Raw genomic sequence first — 21,477 nt, forward strand, 5'->3', positions numbered from 1 at the left:
AGCCCAAAAGCAGAAAAGCGCATACCTTCAGCTTGGAATGAAAATCACGAGATTTCCTTCTGGCAAGAACCTGAATGTGACTAGACACCTGCAGGGTAGGGGAAGGGAGGAAACAAAGGAAAAGCCTGTAACCATGGAGATGAAAAGCCCCCTACAACTGGGCAAGCCAAACGTACCTTAATGGCGGCTTGAATTTCTCGAACTTTCTTTCTTGCTAAGACCTGTATGTGACTAGACACCTACATTGTTCAGGTTTATAGGAACAAAAAAGAAAAAAGAAAAAAAGAAAAAAAAAACAAACAAACAAACAAAAGAAAAACAAAAAGCAAATCAAATTTAAAATATCTATTTTTCTCTTTTTTTAAAAAAAAGAAAAAAAAATTCCAAGGGAATTGAGTTATTTGCATCTTCAGTAAGCTCTGTTGTTAAAGATACCACATTCCCAGACAGATACCCAGCTCTTACAATAACTTAACAATACTGGTCATCACTGCAGTGACTTGATTAAGGAAAAAAGACGTGCAGCCTACTGGGTTGTGCACTCAGCTACAAGACAGAGGACACAGCCTGCAGCTGGCTGCAGCTCGCATGCTTTGGGACAGACCCCATCCACAGGTGGGTCCCACATTCTGCAGCACGCACCCCATAGGACTTCCACCTCTCAACCAGGGCTGCAAATGCCCCCCCCGACCCCTGGGCACTAGGCTGAAGACATAACGATGTCGAGAAGTTGCGTCCATTCGTTTGTATTGTGTTCTGCAGCTCCAGCAAGGAGCTTCAGGCTGTGTTTTGGCCCCACTGCTGTGTTTTGGCCCCACTGAAATGTTTCAAGTTCTGGAACAAATGGTAAAATATTGGCACAATGCAGTCCCAGAAACCACTCTGCCTGTCTCTGCAATCTCAGCATCAAATCTGCCCACAAAATGTTCATGTAACTAGAGACAAGTAACTGGGCATCAGCTCGAGTAATGTCTAGGTTTGGTCTGTTATTACATTTTGCATTTTGGTCAGAAATGCGTGTAATCCCTGCCCTGCACCAGACCATTTCATAGTCCAGTTGTTGCCTGTGCAGTGAAGGGTCGGGGCCCTGACTCACATTCCTATTTATTCTGCCACATGTTGATATCCATGATATCGATGCCGACCAGCATTGCTTGGTACCGCTCAGCACCCCCCAGACCTCTATGTGAAGGTTTAAAAACTGCAGTGATGGGAAAAACTGCTAAAGAAAAATCTTTAGTCTGATTTGACCAAGGGCATACCATACCAGGTGTTGTACGGTTTTCCTGAGTTAGTTAAAATTCCTGACTGGGAAAGAACACAAGCAAAAGAAAAGGAGAAACAAAGTTTCATTTCCTCCCTCTGTAAGATTATTCCATGACAACAACAACAAAACAACAACAACAACAAAAAGCAAGCCTGATTTTTTAGTGGAGAAGCAAATAACAATGCATAAGTGAGCGCAGCCCCTGAAGGCCACCTTCAGAGAGTTCTTCAGGAAGCAGCTCGGGAACCAGACTGCAGTAATTTAGCGTTATACTTTTGCTTACTAAGCAATTTTGTGGTCAAACACGTAGACCAAGTTTTGACACGTGTTCACTTGTTTTGCTTTCAGCAGGATATTAGTGGTGTTAAAGGTTATACAGGAAGCACAACTGTAACATTCAATTGTTCAGTTGAAACTCGGAACTAATGACAAAGCCTTCTAGACACCAAAACTGATTAATGAAACATTACAGAGGGACACACAAGAACAGAGGCCATGTGCAAGCCATCACAGCCCTCTTGGTTTTACCACAGCTCTGCCAGCACACGCTGGACATGGATCCAGCCCAGTCTGCATTTCAAATCCCGATGCCATTTTAAGATCCCCAGTGTAGCTCCCAACTGGGGGAGTCTACATGAGCATAACACAGGGCAGAGCTTGGGCCTTTGCCTTTTGTTCGCAGATTTCTTTGCCAATCTTTTGTTTGTTCCTTTTCTCCATGCACTGCAGTTTCTCTCCTTTCTCATAGCTTTTTTCATCTCTCATACATATGCTTTCTCCCCAGTTGACAAAGACCACCACCCAGGGCAAAATATCACCCACTTCAAAATGCTTTAAGCACGAGGTTTGGCAGCAGGCCATCTTTATGTGTTCTGACTCAGTGTCACCTTTCTCTGCTTTACAAAACACGCATAGCATGCAAGTGTATGAGATGCTGCCTTCTCCTTTGCCACGCACGTGGAGGGGAATCTCAAACTTAACATTAGGGAAAACAAATGGACTCTGCAATTGGCAAAGCATTTTGAAACAGTGCAAGGGCTCAAGAACCACCACACAAACCATACAGATTGTGTGCCTTCTGTAAGGCTGCTGAACCCCATGGATATTATAAATCAAAGGATTTAGTCATATGTTATTAACCTAATGGTTATGCAATAATTGTCTAAAAAAGACTCAAGACTGGCTCAAGGTATATTCTGAGTCGTTGATGAATGAAATCTTGCCATGGTCACAGACTAGGAGCCTGAAGGCTCTGTGAGGAATTTTTATTATTATTACTTCATCCTGTAGCAAGCACTGCCCACGAGCTGAAAGCATGATTAGCATCAGTCTCACTAGATAATTTTTATTCATTCACCTCTCATATCCAATAATCACAACCTTTATTATATTGGTGAATTGGCTGGACATTCAGAAATTATTATTGGTTATTCACCGTCTCAAAATAATCATTTCATTCTGTAATTATCCTTATGTAGAAAACACGAACAATGCTATATGCTTCTGCTTTGACTTTTGAGGTTTTTTTTCCCCAAATACAGGGGATAATAATCTCATATACACGTAGACCAACAGAAAATGCACCTCCAGCTTTCACTGAGATGATGCGCATTAAAAAAATCTGGAATTTAAAATATTTTTCCTAAAAAGTGTGAATTAGGTTGTGAAGTCAATGAAGTCGATACACCATCTTGTCAGAGCTGAAGCACAGACAGCCACCGCAGCCAAAAACACCATGTTTTGTTATTCACTGAAACGCATACTTCCGCACTGGGTTATTTTACCTGCTTCCTGGTCCGTGTCTTCCCTGTTCTAAGTTTGATGTATCTGGCTATCAATTCATTCCTACCTGAAACAAAGAAAAATGAATGGTAAGGGACAAGCAGCAACACATCCATAAACACAGTCAAAATATGACACTGAAACATATGAGCTGCTTGTATATGAGACCAACCTTTTCTTGTACCTACTCTGCTTTCACTTAGCAAACTATTCATCAATATTTCGTATTGTTCAACAGTATTTCTCTTCCATCTCCTGTGTATGTCCTACCATCAACGCACAGAGGCTATCTTGGTTTTCCAATGAAGACCTGGAACTGTAGGCAGGTAGAGTGGCAGCACTATGGCCACTGACCAGGATGGTCTCGGGCTAGGGACATCTGTCCCAAGGGCTGACACAAGGTCTAGCCTCTCCCTGTTTATCTTCCAACTACACCAGGTGGTGTTCGCCACCCAGGCCTACCTGGGTCTTGTGAAGACCACTTACCACTCAACCCAAAGCACTGATCAGCCTGATAGTACGGTTTTGTGTTGGCATTTTCTCTAGCTTCTTCAAGGAGGAGAACAAAATCTTCTGTTGGGGAGCATTCTGCCTCTTCCACTGACTGAAATCACTGTCTCACCATGTTGTAAATTACATCCTTAATGCCATGCACAAGAGTGGTAACCCTGTGGCGCAGAAGTTCCTGCTGCAGCGTGGCTGATCAACACGATGGTTTGTTATTTAGAGCTCTGTTTCCCTTGGAAATATAGAGCATTTCCAAGTGTCTAAAATGGCTATTTGACTCTTCTTCAGTCACACACTGCACTACTTAACACGAACTAATATTTTCTTTCCAAATAATTTCCTTCCTAAATATTGCTGACATGGATGATAACAAAGTTCTGTGTGGTGTCCTGTTTATTTTCACTGCATATTATGTTACTTCTTCATGAGTTGTAACAACTTAAATACACTTGTTTAACAAGTCCTAAGTTATGGAGCTATTTGCATTCAGCACAGGGGAAAAGCCCAAGTGTAGAAAATGAGAAAACTGATTTAGCAGTGAGCTGAAAATGGGAAGGCTAAGAAAATAACCTGTCTCCCACCAAATTGTTTTAAAGTGGATGAGTACACAGCTGGGGAGTGTAGAAAGAAGAGAAACGGAGCTGCTCTACCTTTCATTAGCATTAAATGGAAAAGCTTTTTGGAGTTTTTTTTGAAGATGGAGAAGTTTACAGTCTAGGAAAAAAAAAAACAAGGGCGAGATCAAGATCCTGAGGCCATGGCAACAAGGAAAAGAAAATGGCCTACGATGATAGCAGGTAATACTAAACAGGCTTTGGGCAAGAGTCTTCCAATACTTTTCGCTTCTGCTCTGTCCCTTTAACAAACACTGCTTGAGCAGGCAAAAATGAACAGAAAAACAGGAGGACACACTCGACTGCCTGCAGCTGGGAAGCCCAAAGGGGCAGCAGCCTGTAAGCCCAGCAGCAGCCCTTCTGAGACGCAGACGAACTGTGGTCACAGCATGGCTCACTCCAGACAACAAAGTCCATTCCAGCAGCCCTGTGCAGCCCTCAGCTGCAGCTGAGGCAGGAAGAGTTAAACCTTCTCATGGCTTCACAGTATTCTCCCCAGTCAAGAGAGCTAAAAAACTGTTTTTAAAAGAAAGCTCAGATTCCCAGGCAGCCACTTGACACAAAAAGCAGCTATATAAAAAAAACATTGAGCACTGAAAGTCTAGACTGCATTACTCAAATTATCAGTAAGTGCCATCCCCACTTAGGCCCCTGGTCCATCCAGGAAGCTCTTTGGCTGGAATCAGGAGGGGGCTGGCCAGCCCCGCTCCAGCCCAGCAGGGAGATGACTGACAAGATTGTGGCTTTCCCTTAAGGTGAGATCCAGCTGGAGTCCAGCTCAAGAAGAGTCAATACAAGGTGGAACAGTGTGACAAAGAAAGGGAGCTCTACAAGGAACTGTGCAAAGTGGTCAAGGCAACAGCCTTATTTTTCTTTACAGCTATATTTTCAACATGGAAATATGCACCTTGCTCAGCCAGAGCAGGGGATATTCAAAAGCTTTATGAAGCTCAGTACATATCTTTTGCCTAACCAGAATGATCTGAAAAGATGTGGAATCTGTTTTGGACTCCCAAAATACCATAAACACAAACATAAGCACTGCTTGACATACACAAGATAGGTGCCCTGAGTCAAAGCTTACAGCCTTTGTGTTATCTACCAAACACTGCTGCTCTTCTTTACCAGCTGCGATGGATCCTAACAGAAAAGACCTTACCTCCTGACCCACCAAGGCCAGAAGAGGATTTTAAGGAGAGGAAGGACAAATAACCCTAAAAACACTCTTTCCTCTTCTTGGGAATGAGAAGAGTTTGAAATAAGAGGCTCAAAAACTTCTTTAACTGGCCACTAAAAACATTAGGGTGAAAAATGTCAGTTAATAAACAGATCTGTTTTTCTCTAAGAAGGGCTCAGCTGTGGAAATACTTTCCATACACACCCTCTCGATCTCTCCCTGTCACATATATATACGGGAAATTGCCTAGTAGAAGAGGAGAGGTCAGGTTTATGAACTGTAAATGTTCAGCTCCTTCTCCTTGTCATCTACTATGACAGTCTCCTGCTATGAGTGATTTGGTTCAGGTATGAAAGCGAGGTGTGGGGAAGTGACCAGTCAGATAAGATATCTTCACTGCTCAGCAGTCCTTTCCAGGGACCTCCAAAGGGTTGGGAGAGGACAACATGAAACATTCTATATGGGCTTTTCTGAATGTTTGTTTTGCTTTTAAAGTCAGTCTTTACCCGTCATGCCCTTCTGTAACATCACTGCAATTGCAAAATGCATTTCTCCCTGCACTGACACGGGGGAAGATGCATTTTACGCAACACAACATCCTTCTCAGTCGTGGCCGGAAAGACAAAAGGGTTCTGCTGGCTAACAGCCCCACCTGGGCTCCCAGGCTTCCTTTGCCTGCTCTGAGGAGCATCACCCCAAACGAAGGAGAGGACAGCAATCCCAGACACCTCACAGGCAGTGAGTGAGGAGGACTGACATTTCTGCTCTTCTCCTCCTAAATAAGTAGGAGCAGCTGCTGAGAGGGGAGGCTCCCACCCACTCCCCCGGGAGGCAGTTGTTGCTCTAACAGAGGGTCCTTGTCCAGGGAAACCTCCCCCGCTACCATTATTTCCAAAAGCAGCCTTAAGAGGCTTAGTATCAGCCCCCATATAGGTCTCTGTGAGGCTTCTGGGTGCCACCCTCGGTGCACCCATGGTGGGCAAAATGGGCACCCCATAGGCAGCTCTGCAGGGCCTTGAGTGGGTTGTGGAGGCGGCCCAAGCACGTGGGTGCTGGCTGCAGGTGTTCCTGCTCAATCCTGTGGCATCACGGCGTATGGGGCAGGCAGCTGGCTTTATTTAGAACATGAATGACACAAATCAAGCTCCTGCCCCCAGATCCCAGTAACAGCACCATCCAAATGTGATAAAAATAGACAAGTATGGGAAATTTAGTTGGTTAGCCATTGGAAAATGAACAGCTGATTTATAAAGTTTCCACACAGCAAAAATTGTAAGCAATGACCATGTAGCAACACCTATTTTTAATTTTTTTTTTTCAAATAACAGCATACTATGATTTTCACAAGTTCTTCAAGACTGTGGCTTGACACAGGTATTTCATATACTTAGCACACAGCCTGGACACAGACCTATGTGCTCGACTTCTCTTAAAACAAACATTCCACTTTCTATGTCATGTTCGTGGCCATATTTCCAACATGGCAAAGCTCTGTCAGGATCTGGGCTCCATCAGGAGCCTCCAGCATGCTCCCAGGCCTCGGGCAGAGCCCATGTGTGTGCTGCCTGCAGCACCGCATCCCTTTGTCTGTGCTGCTCACACACGAGCCAGCATGAGCCGGACTAAAGGCCCAGCCAACACGGGGGTCTGCACACAGACATGGAGGTGCAGGCTGGTTGGGGTGAGGGTTTTCCTCCAGTGGAAGGCGGCTGTGGGATCCAAGGCAGCTGAGCTTTCCTGCTGCCTTTTGCCAGCAAGAACTCCCAACTTTGGGAGAGCTTGCCTAAAATTGGCTGGTGCCGCTTTCTGAAGACGCTCGAAAGCTAAATTGGCTAACAAAAAACCTCTTGTAGATAAAAGAGCTCAGTAAGTCAACAACTGGCTAAGCAGTTTAAACCCCTAAGTAAGGCATCCTCTATTTAAACGTTATAGGCAAATCTAATTTAAGCTTTTAAAAATATTATGGGCAGGTGTTTAAGTTGCCCGCACCCTGGGTTTGGGGGGCTGGAGGGGGCTGGGCGGTGCTTCCAGGCAGGCAGCATTTTGTTCAGACAAGCTTTCTGTACGGGGCCACGTGACGCAGGCCAAATAAACAGCATCTGGGGATTTTCAATTACAGACCTTCACCCAGCATGCCTGCACTGTAATCTCTACCAGATGAGGCTCAGGCCTCACTATTTTCAATAATTCACACACTGTGTACACATAACATGACAATAAGGGCATTCATGCAACCGCCTGATTCGCACATCAAAGCTCCCAAATGGCCAGCTGTAAGCATGCTTACTGCTGAATAATTCATTCTTTTCACAGGCTTGAAAAAACGCTCAGCGGGAGTTGGCAAGCTTGTGTTCTTTCCTGTGTGGTATGCTAAACTCAAATTTTGAAAGAGGTACAGCCCCACTAAAAAGAGTCAGGGATCCAACTATTTAAATGTGCATTTGTGAGCTCTTGGATGGCTCCTTCAAATAAAAAAAAAAAAAAAAAAAGCAAAGTGGGAAAAAAAACGCAAACCCATCATCTAAATGAGCTACACTTCCAAGTGGGCAGAGGAGATAAGATGAAATAGCCTGCATGCTTGCTGGGGCAGGTGTTTAATAAAAATAAAACGATTAAACTGTTTTCCTGACAGTCAGATTTGTTGTACATACATTACTCCTCACCGAGTACCCCACATACACCAGATGCATCACAGTCAACAAGTTCGGCAAACTTGAAATTTCCACACACACAGCATAAATTTCCTACACTACAACAAAGAGGGTTTTAGTCAAGACTAACGCGTAAGAAAAAGGCAAACACAGACCCAGCTCTGCTGTTCCTGTAGCTCCTTTTCGGTGTTCTTACAGCTCCGGGCTGAATACTAATTTCTAGATGATATTTTAACAACCTACATTTGCAGTGGGGACTCTCAACATTCAGCTTGCAACCTGTGAGCCTTCCAAATGTTGAAAATACTTTGGGTTTATGCAACGGACTCGTCATTTCCTTAAGACAGACAAAAAAGAGAGAGAGAAAAAAAGTGTCCGCTTCATAATATCAGGTTTTCTTGACTGTCAATCAATGCCAGAACCAGCAGGATCAACTAGTCATGACCTCTCCTTACAGCAAACACATGCTGCTCACCAGCTGTGGACTGTGTTTTTTACACCCTTTTCTCTATCATTCAGAAGGCTTCCTCCTAATCACAATAATCCCAAAAGTGCTAAAACATATCAATCGTCCTTTAAGCCTGGCCTACAAAAGGCCAGCCGTCCTGCCTTTATGGGCTTGTCCAACAGCAGCTGATACTTCATTCAACTACAAATCCAATTTAGCAGTTACAAGAGGTTTAGCATCACTGGAAAAATATTGGTGTTGATCCTGCGCTCTTAAGTCAGCAAATATTCTTTTGCCATATTGTTTAGCTTTTTCTGCCATATTTCCACTTCTGCTGGATTTCCCTGAATAACTTCAACAACAGCTTTTAACCTCCGAACTGGTAATATTTACAGTTAATCAAATAGCTATTTTTAAAATATGTTTACTACAATTACAAAAACATAAGCCTATTTCTATTCCAACTGTTACAATACTAAAAAAAAATCAAAAAAACAAAACAAAAAACAACACAAAAAAACCAACACAACAAACCCAACTTAGCCAACAACTCTAAAAAGAAACACAGTCATTTCATGCAAAACCATAGAGAACATTTATGCAGGAGTTAGGCAGGATGTTATTTATTACAGCCCTTTGGGCAAGTTCATGGCAATTCTTTCACTTATGTATTTTTAATTGCCAAATGAGCCCATGCAAATGCTTCCTTCATTCTCCTCTTCTGCTTTTTTCCCCAACTTTAAGCATCAGTGTAAGCACATGTGATGCCTTAAGGTAAAGATGAGACACTTCACTTAGAGAATTTACCGTTCACCAGCCCCAGATGTGTCAAGCCACTGTTTGGGCAGCCTTTAGTAAATGTAAGGCAGGAAACAACTCTGCTGGCCCCCAGGAGAGAACGGGAACTGCTTTTCCCTTGCTGTGCAACAAAACCATTGGCCCTAAACCTGCATCAAGCACTGGTTTTCTACCTCTCTGTATGTGCACTTGCTGGAGGACACAGAATGGGCCCAGGGACAAAGCAAAATAACCAAGCATCTGATATCTTCCGGAGCTCATTGCTTAACTCCTGCACCCAGACCTTCCCAAATCAAGGCTCTGGATTTAGGTAGGGACCATGCAGAAAAGCCTTCATCCCAGGACTGGACTGGCATGAGAGAAAGACCTTGGGTCCCTAAAAGGGTTCCGAGGGCTGCCTGATGGTGTGTGCACAGAGATACACGTTTCATATTACAGTAAGCCACTTCAGTATTACTATACTCATATTAACTGTTTGCACAGTGTACTGTTACAAGGTTGCCCAAGAGGATGGAGGAAAATGAAGATGCAAGAAATAAAATAACTGAAACAATCCTTTTGGATGCTAATGAGCTAACCACTGCAATTACTCATTAAAGTTATATCACGATACTTCCAAATAAAATAACTCTTTTGTACTGCATTAAAAACAACGAAGAGATTCCAGATTGAAGCAACACCACAACTTAATTTATACAGCAAAAGGGAAATGACCTCGTGGTAGCATGGAATGACATTCTCATCATGTCAAGTCCTAACCTTCTGGTTTCATTCCAGCCTCAGTTTTAAACAAAACAACAAAGGCAGCCCATCTACACATCTGGTTTAGAAATCTTCACTGACACTAATGCAATGCATTGGATTCCGTTTGGAAGGTTTTCACACTGGGAAATATTCCATGTAAGCTATGTTTATTAATTTTCTTCTGAGTTTTTCAAAACACGGGCAGAACATATTTCAAAGAGAAAGAAGAGCGATCCAGAGATCTCTCTGAATATTCATTAATTAAGATTTTGTCAGTGTCAGTTGTCTCAACAAAAGAAGGTTTTATAATTCACTCTAAGCCGTGTTTAATTAAAATTTAAATGTTATAAAAACACATGGAAATTTTTGCTCTCTCACAATTAAATTATTTTCTACTTACTATAAACTGTATTTTACTGCAATCAAAAACGCATTTCAAAACAAACAGCTATTTTAGGTTTCAGAATACACAAAGAAATCCCCATAGGAAAAAAATCCCCAAACTTGACCTTTGCCATCTATGTGGATCAGCTACAGATGTAGTGGATTATATAAAAAACCCTATGTCCTTAATCTGACATGGTGTTGTTTTTTTTTTAATTATTTCCCCTGCTATGATAGGAACTCTCAGTAACCTATCTGCAAAGACCCTGCACGACTTCCACACACAGATGGAACCACTGCCCTGTTTTGCATGGTAGCTGCAGTTCTGCAGTGACACGAGAAGTTTAGACACCAGGCTGTGCCCAGCGCAACCCACCGAAAGGCTGGTTTGGCCGGGAATCCTTCAAACACACAGACAGTGGGGCTGGCTGACCTGTCATGCATGATGGATGAGTTAAGGGGATTAAAACCACTATTTGCATCAGAATAGATAAAAATTAGCAAAATAGAATTTCTCAGTAGGTGGCTTCATTTCTGTTTGTACTTAGGCAAAATGAAATGAAGTTCACTTTTGAAGGAATTACAGTTGTTTAAGCAATGCTCATTTGCAGAGGAAAAATTCTGTCTGCCTGTTTGCTTTCTACTGTTTATTTTTTAAGGAAACACTTTTAACGGTGACTAAATAGCATCTTTCCTTGCTCACGTTCAATATTAAAGCGTTACATGACTCCAATGCTCTACCCTTTTTAAGCTGTAGGTATGTCTTATCACTTACGCATTTCTAACCTCCATATACCAAAAAGTCTTTTGAATTCACAGCAGAATGATCCAAAAAGCCAAAAAAATTGCTTTAAATTGTGCATTGATGTGCCGTGAGTTCTGAGCATGAGCCTGTGACTCAAGAACTGTGAGAGGCAGCTGCTGGAAATGCTGTGTTTCCTTTGACTGGACTCATATTGCACACACTGATGGTACTTAAAAGCCTGGGAAATGGCTGCACAAAGCAACATAATGAAAGGCTCGCCTTGAAGAACAGCATTATATTGTTTATACAATATAACTTTGAAAGAAGTCTGGATGAACATGTCCGTGCACACAAGCTGCATAATACGCATAGAAACACCAGAAACATCCAGAGACGAACTCTCCCCCCTTCCTGCATACAGGACTAGGTTTTGTCTGTCAGACACAGGTGTGGAGCTGCAATCGAGTGGAGGTCCCTCTCTCTGCAAGGCTCCTGTATCTGGTCTGCAGGCAGTGAGCAGCCTCCAGAAAACTCAGTACATTCTGTAAAACATCTCTGTCTACTGTCAAATATGCCTTTGAACTCCTCTGCTATAGTAATAGCAGACTGCACTCACTTGGGGATATATTCTGCTGTGCCCCATCACAGCATTAATAGAAAGCAAAGCAGAGCATTCAACAGGTAGATTTCTCCCACTGATGATATTACAAATGGGAAGAGCTGTGACATGATTTTTCATTCAGCATTTACTGTAATGAGATTTTAATGGAGAAGGGTCACTTCCCTTCCTCAGTGATTAGGACTGTGGGCAGATCCAGAAGCTGTCTTAAGAAGTCAGCTATGAGCACTGCTCCCAGGGCTGCAGGAGAGAGGGCCTTCATTTGCACCTCCACAGACTCAGCGCTGGCATTTCCTGCAGCTCTTTGCAAAAGCTGTTTATTTAGCCCACGAATTACTTGGTGTCTGTGTCCCATGCAGTTGAGAGCTTTGTTTTCACAGCAGGTGCAAAGAGGTATTTAAATTTGCATTACATCCAGAGTATTTACACTGCAGTTTGCGTTACATGACGGCCTCTGACAGCAGATGGGCCAAGTGGAAAAACGTTTGACCAGTATATGAAAAAGCCTGGGATACATCCAACACCAACCTTGGTTTCCAAGTCATTTCACAAGCACAAAGTGACATTTTGCGGAGACTATAGCTAACAATGCAGTTCTAGCTACAGTACAAAAAATATTTTGCTCCACAACAGAGACCCATAACACACTTCAGCTAGCAAGCAACTCATTTCTTACACACCTGGACCGAGAACTGGAATAGTTCAGCTCTTTTTAGCCTAAAGAAGGAGCAGTTGGACTTGTCCACGATTCCAGGATTGACAGGAACCAGTCCAGATCAGCTCTGTCCCTGCTGCCCTGCTGATCCACCTGGGCCACTGATGTTCCAACAGGTGTGGCGCGGATGGACAGCACCCATGCATGCCTAGAGGATGCCCAGGACAAGGGGAGAAAAAGAAACCTTAATGCCACCACGAGCTCGGTATGAGAGCAGAGCAAGCTGTCGGAACGGAAAAAACACCTCCACTTATTTAGAAGCCTAGCCACAGGAGACAGCAACGAAGAGCTAGGGCAGTCAAAAGATACCACACCATAACATGCTTTGTTTATGTATGAAAGTGCTCCTCACTACCTGCTCATTCATCATTATGAATGATGCCTGCCTGCTCCTGCCCCTCTTCCACCAGGCCCTGCTGCCACCAGTGAGCCCAGAAGCCTGCTGCCAGCCATGTAACCACTGCCCAGCTCTTTCGCTGGTGCCTTTCAAAATCTGCAGGAGTACTCTGGAGAATCAGAAAGAAATTCTGCTTAATGTACTTGCCAAATGCATTACAGTATGTTTCTAATTTTCTTTTCAAATCACTGTACTTAAGGTGGTTACTTTGGATGATGGGGAGGGCAGTTTTATTAAAAATAATTTTAAGGGGTACTGCATGCCAGAGAACGAGAAGAAAACTGCAGTTATAAATAATCTTTTTACCACTAACTTATTTCCACTGTAAATCATAATTCTGTTTTCCAGCTCATACTTTCACTTTATATAGCATTTATCCAAAAAGCATGCATTTTGGAAACCTTCTCTTTATTTGCATTGGATAACTAAGTAATGAACTGTGACCTGGCTTCATGTCTAATTCTTAATCCCACTCTTGGCCAGAGGCTGGATGGATGCACCTTGACAGTACTGAGCAAAGGAGTGGTCTTCAGCTCCACTGAGAGCAACAAATCAAACAAGTTTTTAAAGTGTTTAATACTGTATAGCCAGTTTCATTCTGCTGACAGAGATAAAAGCCCCTTGGCAAACCAGTACCTTCCACAATGCAATCAGCATCCCATCCTAAGTTACAAGTTTCTGCATATGCAAGCCCAGAAATAATCATCCTGATCTGTGCTAAAAAACAGGCAACACACAGTGCCATACCTAAACTTCTGTCAAGCCCACCTGGCTCCAGATCTCTTCATTTTACAAACTTTCAGCACGTAGCTTTTGATCACTATATAGCACATACATGGTCATAAAAGTTTGCTCACCAAGGCAGCTGGCAAATTCATTCTAGCAATGGCACCAGTACCAACATTTTAGCACATATCACGTTTTTGATGTTCAAAGATGTAAAGAAATGGCCATCAGATTGCCAAAAAAGTTCTGCCTAACACCAAGCAGAGCTATGATAACATATGCATGAAGTGATTGAACTGATGCTGCAGAGACTTATCAGGAGTGCTCACAACAGCAACATCCCTTTCATCTGTTGTGAGATGCACATGAACATATCAGTACCCACCTCCCACTCTGGATGGTAAATTGAGCCGCAGGCTCATTTTCCATAAGACATAAGACCAAGAAGGAAAAATATACTTACTTACCTCAGAGGCTCACAAATGTTTATATGGAGCTATTAAAAGGCTGAGATGTAAAACAACACATTCGTCTAAAAGAAAATGAAAGGCTGTTTCTGGTACAGCCAATGCAGTTATATGTTTTCTGTTGGGGGAAATTTATAGCCACATTACGGCTGTCAAGGAGGGTAGTGAGCCACAAGGATTTCCAGATGCCATGTGTGAAGTTTCTCATTTCCCCAACTATACTAAAGTACATTATCACCCAAACGCAAACAAGCTTTAAAAAGTATCTATCATTAAAACATGTGTGGCCCCCTTGCCTGGCCTTAAAGAGATTGAGTTTTTTCTTTTCTTTCCTTTCTTTTGAAGCCACGTGGGAGACTGTGCTGCAGCACTCCCTGGGGGCCTAATGCTGATCTTACTGATGTCAACAGCAATATTGCGGCACGCTGTGCTGTGTCACTCAGAAAACCTGGCACTGCTGAGCACTGATGTTTCCCTTCTGAGAGTCAATCAAAAAAGGGGAAGAATCGCTGCCGCATTTCTCCTGACGGCTCCGAAGGTGAGAACAGAGGTATGAAAGGAGCATGGAAGATGAAAGGAAAAGCGAGTTCAAGTTCTTTCTGTAGCTGTAAATGCAGCTTGTTGAGCCAGCAGATGGCTGCAAGGGACTCATCCTGCTGTACCAATACCTGCAGGCAGCAGGGCCTCACATCCAGCAGTGTGCTCACAGAGATGGCAATCCAAGTCAAAAGTGCACTCAAGAGGTGAAGGCCGCCTCCAGGACAGCTTCTGAAAGCCTGAAGCAGAAGGGCCTGCCTCATGTCTATGTGGGACTGCTGTATGCTCAGGCATGAGGCTCTCAAGTGGCAATGGGTGCAAAAACACACCTTGCAATTTATCAGCCTTCAGCTCTAACCTAGAAGAAAATGGGAGGAGAATTAAAGCTAAAAAAACTGATGCAAGGAAATGAGCTTATTTCCCAAGTGGATTTGTTGTTACAGTAGGAAACAAAATTTATGCAAAGATCATCACAGGAGTGCTGAAATGAAGAGAGCAATGTAACCATCTGACACTCAGTAGTCCTCACGGATTAATATTTATTTACGGTGAAAGCCATGGCCTCAGTGCAGGTGTTTTGTTAAGTGACATTAACCCGAGTGTTTTGCTGAAGATAAAATCTAAATGGGAGATGCTGATTCCAAAGACGGAGCTGTCTTTTCTGTCTCACATCTGGAAGAACATCATCAGCAAAGCGTTGAGTGGGAGCAAGGAAGACAGATCTGTTCAAAACAATGAACCAAAGAGAATATCTGTTAAGGAAACAGAGGCATGCTGGCACCTCTCGCTCCAGCTGGAAAACCTCTTGCCCAGTTCCATCCAACAAAACCACAGCAGGACTCCACAACTAAGGTATGCTTAGCAAAACCAGAATGAAGGCAGAGAAAAGCACCATGTCAGCCACAGCAACAGAGATGGTTGTATGGCAGTGTTAACATATCCGCTTATGGCCACTATCTCAATAAATAGTTTCTGTGTCTCCCCAAAGGACTCAGATCTGACATCCACAGATATCAAAAAGACAATCTTTGAAGTACCATAGCAAATCCCCGAAGCTGTTTTCTTGATTACATCTGACACTTGGCTTGCAGTTGCACCATAGCATTTTCTGAAAGAAAGATCTGAGTAATAAAAACCGTCCCTCAGAAACCGTCATGCTGCATATTCATACTTTGGAAAAGAGGAACTGAATCTCTGGTCCAGCAAAACCTGTAAATAGCTGCAGACTCAAGGTGCAGAGCATGCAGGCTTCAAGAAACAAAAAACTGGCGATGCAATTATTTCCAGAAATTCACGTCAATATGACAAACACCTTTTGAAATCTATACGGGGCAAATCATTGTCTTGCTGCAGTGTCATGATTGAAGCTGAACTGCCTGAATCTTCACTCTCTTAGAGCTGAATAAATTCACTCAGAGTGTCTGCTGCACCTGTCAGTGCTTCATACCCCAGTCTGGTTAAAACCTAAGAATACATTGCAAATCAAAGTGTCACTAAAAGAGAGAAAGCAATCAGAGCCACCTACAGTCACTGAGAAGGTACACAGCAGTGCACGTGCAGCACAGGACAGGTGGTGCAGCAGGATCCAGGTCTCTCAGCAGAAAATGCCTTTGCTTGGTCTCCACCTTTGCCAAACATTATTCTCTACCAACAATCCACCTTGACAGTGCCATCTCCTCAATTTAGAGCTCTTATTGCATTGCTGCCAAAGTACTTTTGTGCTCAGCAGGACTGAGCAAGCCTTTATGACATACCCTAAAAAGCATCACCTCGTTCCAGTTTGCTTAACTCTGAGCTAAGGATTGGCAGAAATTAATGGGGAGAACTGAGACAGACAGACACTTGTGGACAGCTCTGGAGCTGCTGACAAATGAAAAGTTCAAGGGAGAGTCCTGTTTCAATGCAGTATTCAAACATGAATTTAAAACCAAGCTGCTTATGACATTTAAGCAGGACTGCAAGCGATGGGTGAAGAAAACTCTGCTCAGCTAAGTTTGGCATCTGAATCCTCTACTCTTTTGTTAAGAAGCAGTCACAGGAAAAGAACAACAGAGAGAAACTGGATAGAGAATTTTCCTTCTTTTAAAAATATTCTCTTTTAAGCTCATAGTTTCATGTGGTTGAGCAGAGGAGGCAACAGAAACCTAGCTTGCAGATGGCTTTATGTCAGAGACATCACTGGATAAAAATAAAAAACTGGTTGTTTCTGGTCTTTTATGTAGCTGATGGTTTACTCAATACATACTTCTTACTAAGACTGGGTTAAAATTGGCTTAAGATTAAATAGAAATGACTAATATTTTTACAGGTGAAAACTCTGAGATAGTAAAACTGTTGCATTTGAAGTAAATGTTTATCGGGCTTTAGCAATGAGTAAATTGTGTTAACTAAGGTATATTAACTAACTGTTATAGCTTATTCAAACTTGAGAAGGTTAAAATCAGTGCAAATTTTATAAAATAGGCACACTTAATCTCCATGCTTAAGGACACCTCTTAAGGTCATCCTTGTTCCTTGCAATTTGAAAGGTTAAGTTGAAGCTGTTGTCAGTGGCATCTTGAGGCACGGATATTTATATTTTATATATTATGAATATTAAATATAAAAACATTTATATTTTATATATGTTTACTTTAAAATTATGTCATTAATTGGAATTTAAAAGATTCTAGGTTCTTTTTTTTTTTTCCCCCTTTTTTTGTTTGTTTGTTTCTTTTTCCACTCTAAAATGTGGGAAGTAAAACCATCTAGCATTCAATACTGGGCTCAGTAGAAAATCGTTGGCCTGAAAGTTCAGGTTGCTTTCTACAACCTAAAATCCAATACCTCCAGTAACAGATTACATTATATTTGACCTAAACAGCGGGCAGGGTTCTTTAGTGAGAAATAATGTCCTTTTGCACAAAACCAGTGTTTTCAAAGATCATATCTTAGAGTGCTGTATGGAAATATAAGACCTCTTGTATTCCCAGGAAGATTACACTAAACCCAGTCACGTTATACACTTAAGTCCAACAAGGCAGAAACACCTACTGTGCCATGTAGAGACCTCAAGCATAAACACCCACCATTTTTTTCAGCATCAAAGAAACTACACCTAGCAATTAAGTCATCCGAGCGTAAATTAGTCTTCAAGAAGAATGGACACATTTCACAGGAAACAGGCATCCTCCAGAACATCTGGACAAGATTTCCCCATTTTTTATTTCATTACCCACACAACCTGCAACACACATGCAGGATTCAGTTAAAAAAAAAAAAAAAAAAAAAAAAAACAGCATGCCGAAGGCATCTGAAAGAGCAGTAAATTACTAGTAGATTGGAAAGATTGATTTGTGAAGAAGTCACAACGAAGTGGAGACATTGCAATCAGCATGTGGATGGTGTAACAACAGTCTTCCAGCAAACTCTGAATGCCCTCAATTCCCACTGGCAAACTGAAATCAGTGGGAGGTTCAGGACACTCAGCAATTCATAAAAATTGAAGCAGGGCAATGGCTGCACTTATTGTTTGGTTTTGGCCCTACCCTCTACAAGCTAGATGCTGAAGGAATGTATGGCCTATGCTCTAACAACTTTGCAATTTAGGAAGATGTAGCAGAAGGGAAAGTGAAAAGAGGTACCAGTAAATGAAGTTGACAATGGCTGATCTTCCCCACTGATAGAGGGATCTGATAATTTGCTCCATCAAATAGTGTTAGTGTGCTCTTTGTATCCATTGTGGTTTCCATGGAAATAACAGGAGGTTCTATTTTCAGAGTGACCTACGTGCATTCCTCTATATCTGGGAGTTTAATGACTATACCCACCACAAGACTCTCCTTGCTCAACTTTTTCTTAAACAAAACAGAGTAACGGTCAATAAATCACTGGATGATTCCTCTTCCAGTAAAACTGGAGCAAATCAGCACTGTATTGACTGCATGTTTCTTCTTTCTCTTCCTTTCTCTAACAGATTTTACTTTTTATTCAGACCTATACCATGCATTTCTTATGTGCCTGGAATATGCCAAAGACAAGTCATCTTTTCTCTGAGGAAAAATAAATTAAAATAAAATAAAGACCTGCTGCAAATGCAGGGAGCTGTACCACCTTGAACTTCCTTCCAACACTTAACACCAGGCTTAAAATTGTACTATATAAACACACAGAAGCTGAAACGGCACCAGCAGCTCTTCTGTCTACTTCGCTTTACACATTAAGCCACGATTCAGAGTCCATTAAGGCATCTAAATGTGACTTACCACATGAGTTAATTGGATGGGGGGAAACAATGAAGAAAGAAAATGCAACCCTTGAATGTGGACATTTATGTATTCCCATTATTCAGACCCTCCTGATGCCACAATCTCCCACTTCTATAGTTTATAAATGTTTGATTTAAAATATAGCCATTTTATCATTTGTACCACATTTACCTCATCTTACCACCATTCTGACTGGATGAGAAGCTAATGTAGCCTACACTGTCTGGTCAATTATTGCACGGACACCAGGGACCAATTAATGCCATCCATAAAAGCCTGAATCATTCTGTCAATTAACTAGAACTAACTATGTCATCAGATATATTACTGGTGAGCAAGTCTATTTGGTTGCAATATGTCTTAAAGGAGAGCAGTATCAAATGAATCACAATTGACTTGGACAACCGCTAGCATAATTTCAGAAGATGAAAAGACAAATGTGGTAGTTATTAGAGGTCCCCTGAGGAATTACGGCCAAGCAATTGTAATGTGCTAAGACTGTACTAGCAGGTGCCCACAGCACAAATCAGGCAGAGGGTTAAATCAATATTTTCAATTTCTTAGGATCAATCCAGTGTTTGAACAAGATGGAAACTTGTTAGCAATTGGCAGAATGTGTAAATGAAAAGTCAAACTTCTTATTATTTGTTAAAAAGGAATCAGTGCTCTGCATCATGCCCTTGGCACAAGATAATGCTTTCATGATCCAGTTCCTTGGGCATTCACTAAAAATCTAGCAGTTCTTAAATTTTAATAGAGTGCAAAAGGTTACTTTAATATACGCCAAACATTCAAGATCTTTAAAAATGATTGAAGTGTCAATAGGAAAGTTTTTAAGCTGTGACAACAGCATAGTTATTAATGATTAGTGCTAGAAGCAGAAAAATCTTGATTGCTTTAGGAAAGTATCTCACCAGGAATGCAGCCTGACATCTTTGGTACGACTTCACACTTATTTTGTTCCATACAGAAGAACATGAGGATCATTAAGTGATTCTTTACCAACTGAATAAAAAATTAAAAAGTGGCCTTAAAAACTGATTGCATTTAGCACTGCTGGATATCTACAGAATTAGTGTTGAATTCCATAATTTTAACACAACAGTATCAAACTCGCCTTTACACCTTACTGTTGTTTTACAAAAAGAAGTCTCCAGCTACTCCAACAATCAGGTGAAGTCTGCATAATACATTTAAATGAGTTAGGGAAACATGCCCTTTAAATTACATCTTATCAAGGTACAGACAAACCTTTGGGATTCAGAAGGAAAGAACAGATGATGACATAGAAAGCATGGGGTCACACTCAACTCCTAACATCCATTATTTCCAACATGAAAAACAGGAACCTTTGTTTATCACTTTATAAAACTAAAACCACTGTCAATAGGAAAACAAATAGAAAGCCCTGATGGTTAATTTAAAGATAGGAATTGTAACAAAAGGCATTTTTACGAGACATATACCTAGAAAAGTATCTATGCTCCCAACAGATGAATACATTTATCTATATGTTTGGCTAATATAGGAAATCTCAGTCTTCACTGACACAGGCCAAAATAATAAAGAGCTCTTGAGTTTCAAGAAACTGCAAACCCTTGACAGCCTTACATGAGATGCTACAGATGAAGTCAGAAATACTTACTTCTCAAGACTTTCCAATAGAAAACAAGAATGAAAAATCAAATGAAATTTAAAAAACATAAATAAATCAGGATAATGGATTTCCGTATTTCAGGGTTGACTTAGCTAACTTATTATCAATCTTTAACCCACTGCAGCTTTGTCTCATTTCTGCAATATTTCTCTCTTTCAAGAAGACCTTTTCCCATATATGCATTTAGCACAACACGGGGGATGCTCCACATCACAGAGCATTGGGTCCAAAGTACACAGATAACACTATCAGTGTAAGACAAGTACGATAAAACTACAGAAAAAACATAGCAGCACTTTCCTACTAAACTGCCCCCTATTAATTACAAAAAAAAAAAATAAGAGAAAGAACTCGTTAAAGTAATGACAGAGTTATTCTTTGAAGAATAACGTAGGGAAGATAAGCCTGTAATACTAGATACACCGCCAATAGATTTCTGCTTGCCTAAACCCTCTATCTATGCTCTGTTCATCAGTAATGTATTTTTGGCTACACACCCGTAGGTGAAAACCATTAGCAGGCTTTATGGAAGATGTAACATACCAGTCCTTCCTTGTGTTGGGCTGGGGTGGCTCAAAGCATCTACACCTTTAAGAAGCACAGCGACACGATAAAATATGGAGTAACTTGAAACCAGCCCACGCACTGCTGAAGAGAAATCTCCAGCTTGTCTTGCTCTCAGACACACCCTTGCAGCTCTTCGGGAAAGCTGTGCCCTGCTTGCAAGACAAGGAGCTAATTGATTCAATTGTCTTCTGTGTGTGCAACTATAAAATAAAGTGCCTAAAGAACAGTGCGGACATGCAGCTCAGCTGACTGCGTTAAATGACTCTGCTGTCTGACAGTGTGCGGATGGCTAAACAAGTGCCCCGATTGTTCCAGCCAGATGCCACGGGACCAAGAATGCATAATTTCAGTACTTGCATGTCCAACAGTAGGGTGCACTGGCAGCAGAGTGGCAGCCTAACATCAAACTGAGCCATTGCTGACACCTT

At 41.7% G+C, this 21,477-nt stretch overlaps 1 protein-coding gene across 8 annotated transcripts in view; it reads right to left on the reverse strand.

Annotated features, from left to right (window-relative positions):
* TEAD1 (TEA domain transcription factor 1) overlaps positions 1 to 21,477 on the reverse strand; it is a 143,745-nt gene that overhangs the window by 39,707 nt on the left and 82,561 nt on the right. For 4 of the 8 annotated variants that reach the window (XM_052693303.1, XM_052693298.1, XM_052693304.1 and 1 more), the window contains exons 3-5: positions 3,052 to 3,116; positions 177 to 239; positions 26 to 88 (exon numbers count right to left, since the gene is read on the reverse strand). In XM_052693303.1, coding sequence (XP_052549263.1) covers positions 26 to 88; positions 177 to 239; positions 3,052 to 3,116 — 191 coding nt within the window. The remainder of the gene's footprint in view (positions 1 to 25; positions 89 to 176; positions 240 to 3,051; positions 3,117 to 21,477) is intronic. The other 4 variants (XM_052693305.1, XM_052693302.1, XM_052693306.1 and 1 more) reach the window with 2 other exon arrangements.

This window comes from Tympanuchus pallidicinctus, unplaced genomic scaffold (assembly GCF_026119805.1).
Source record: "Tympanuchus pallidicinctus isolate F22 unplaced genomic scaffold, pur_lepc_1.0 scaffold3, whole genome shotgun sequence".
In the NCBI taxonomy this organism is placed as follows: Eukaryota; Metazoa; Chordata; class Aves; order Galliformes; family Phasianidae; genus Tympanuchus; species Tympanuchus pallidicinctus.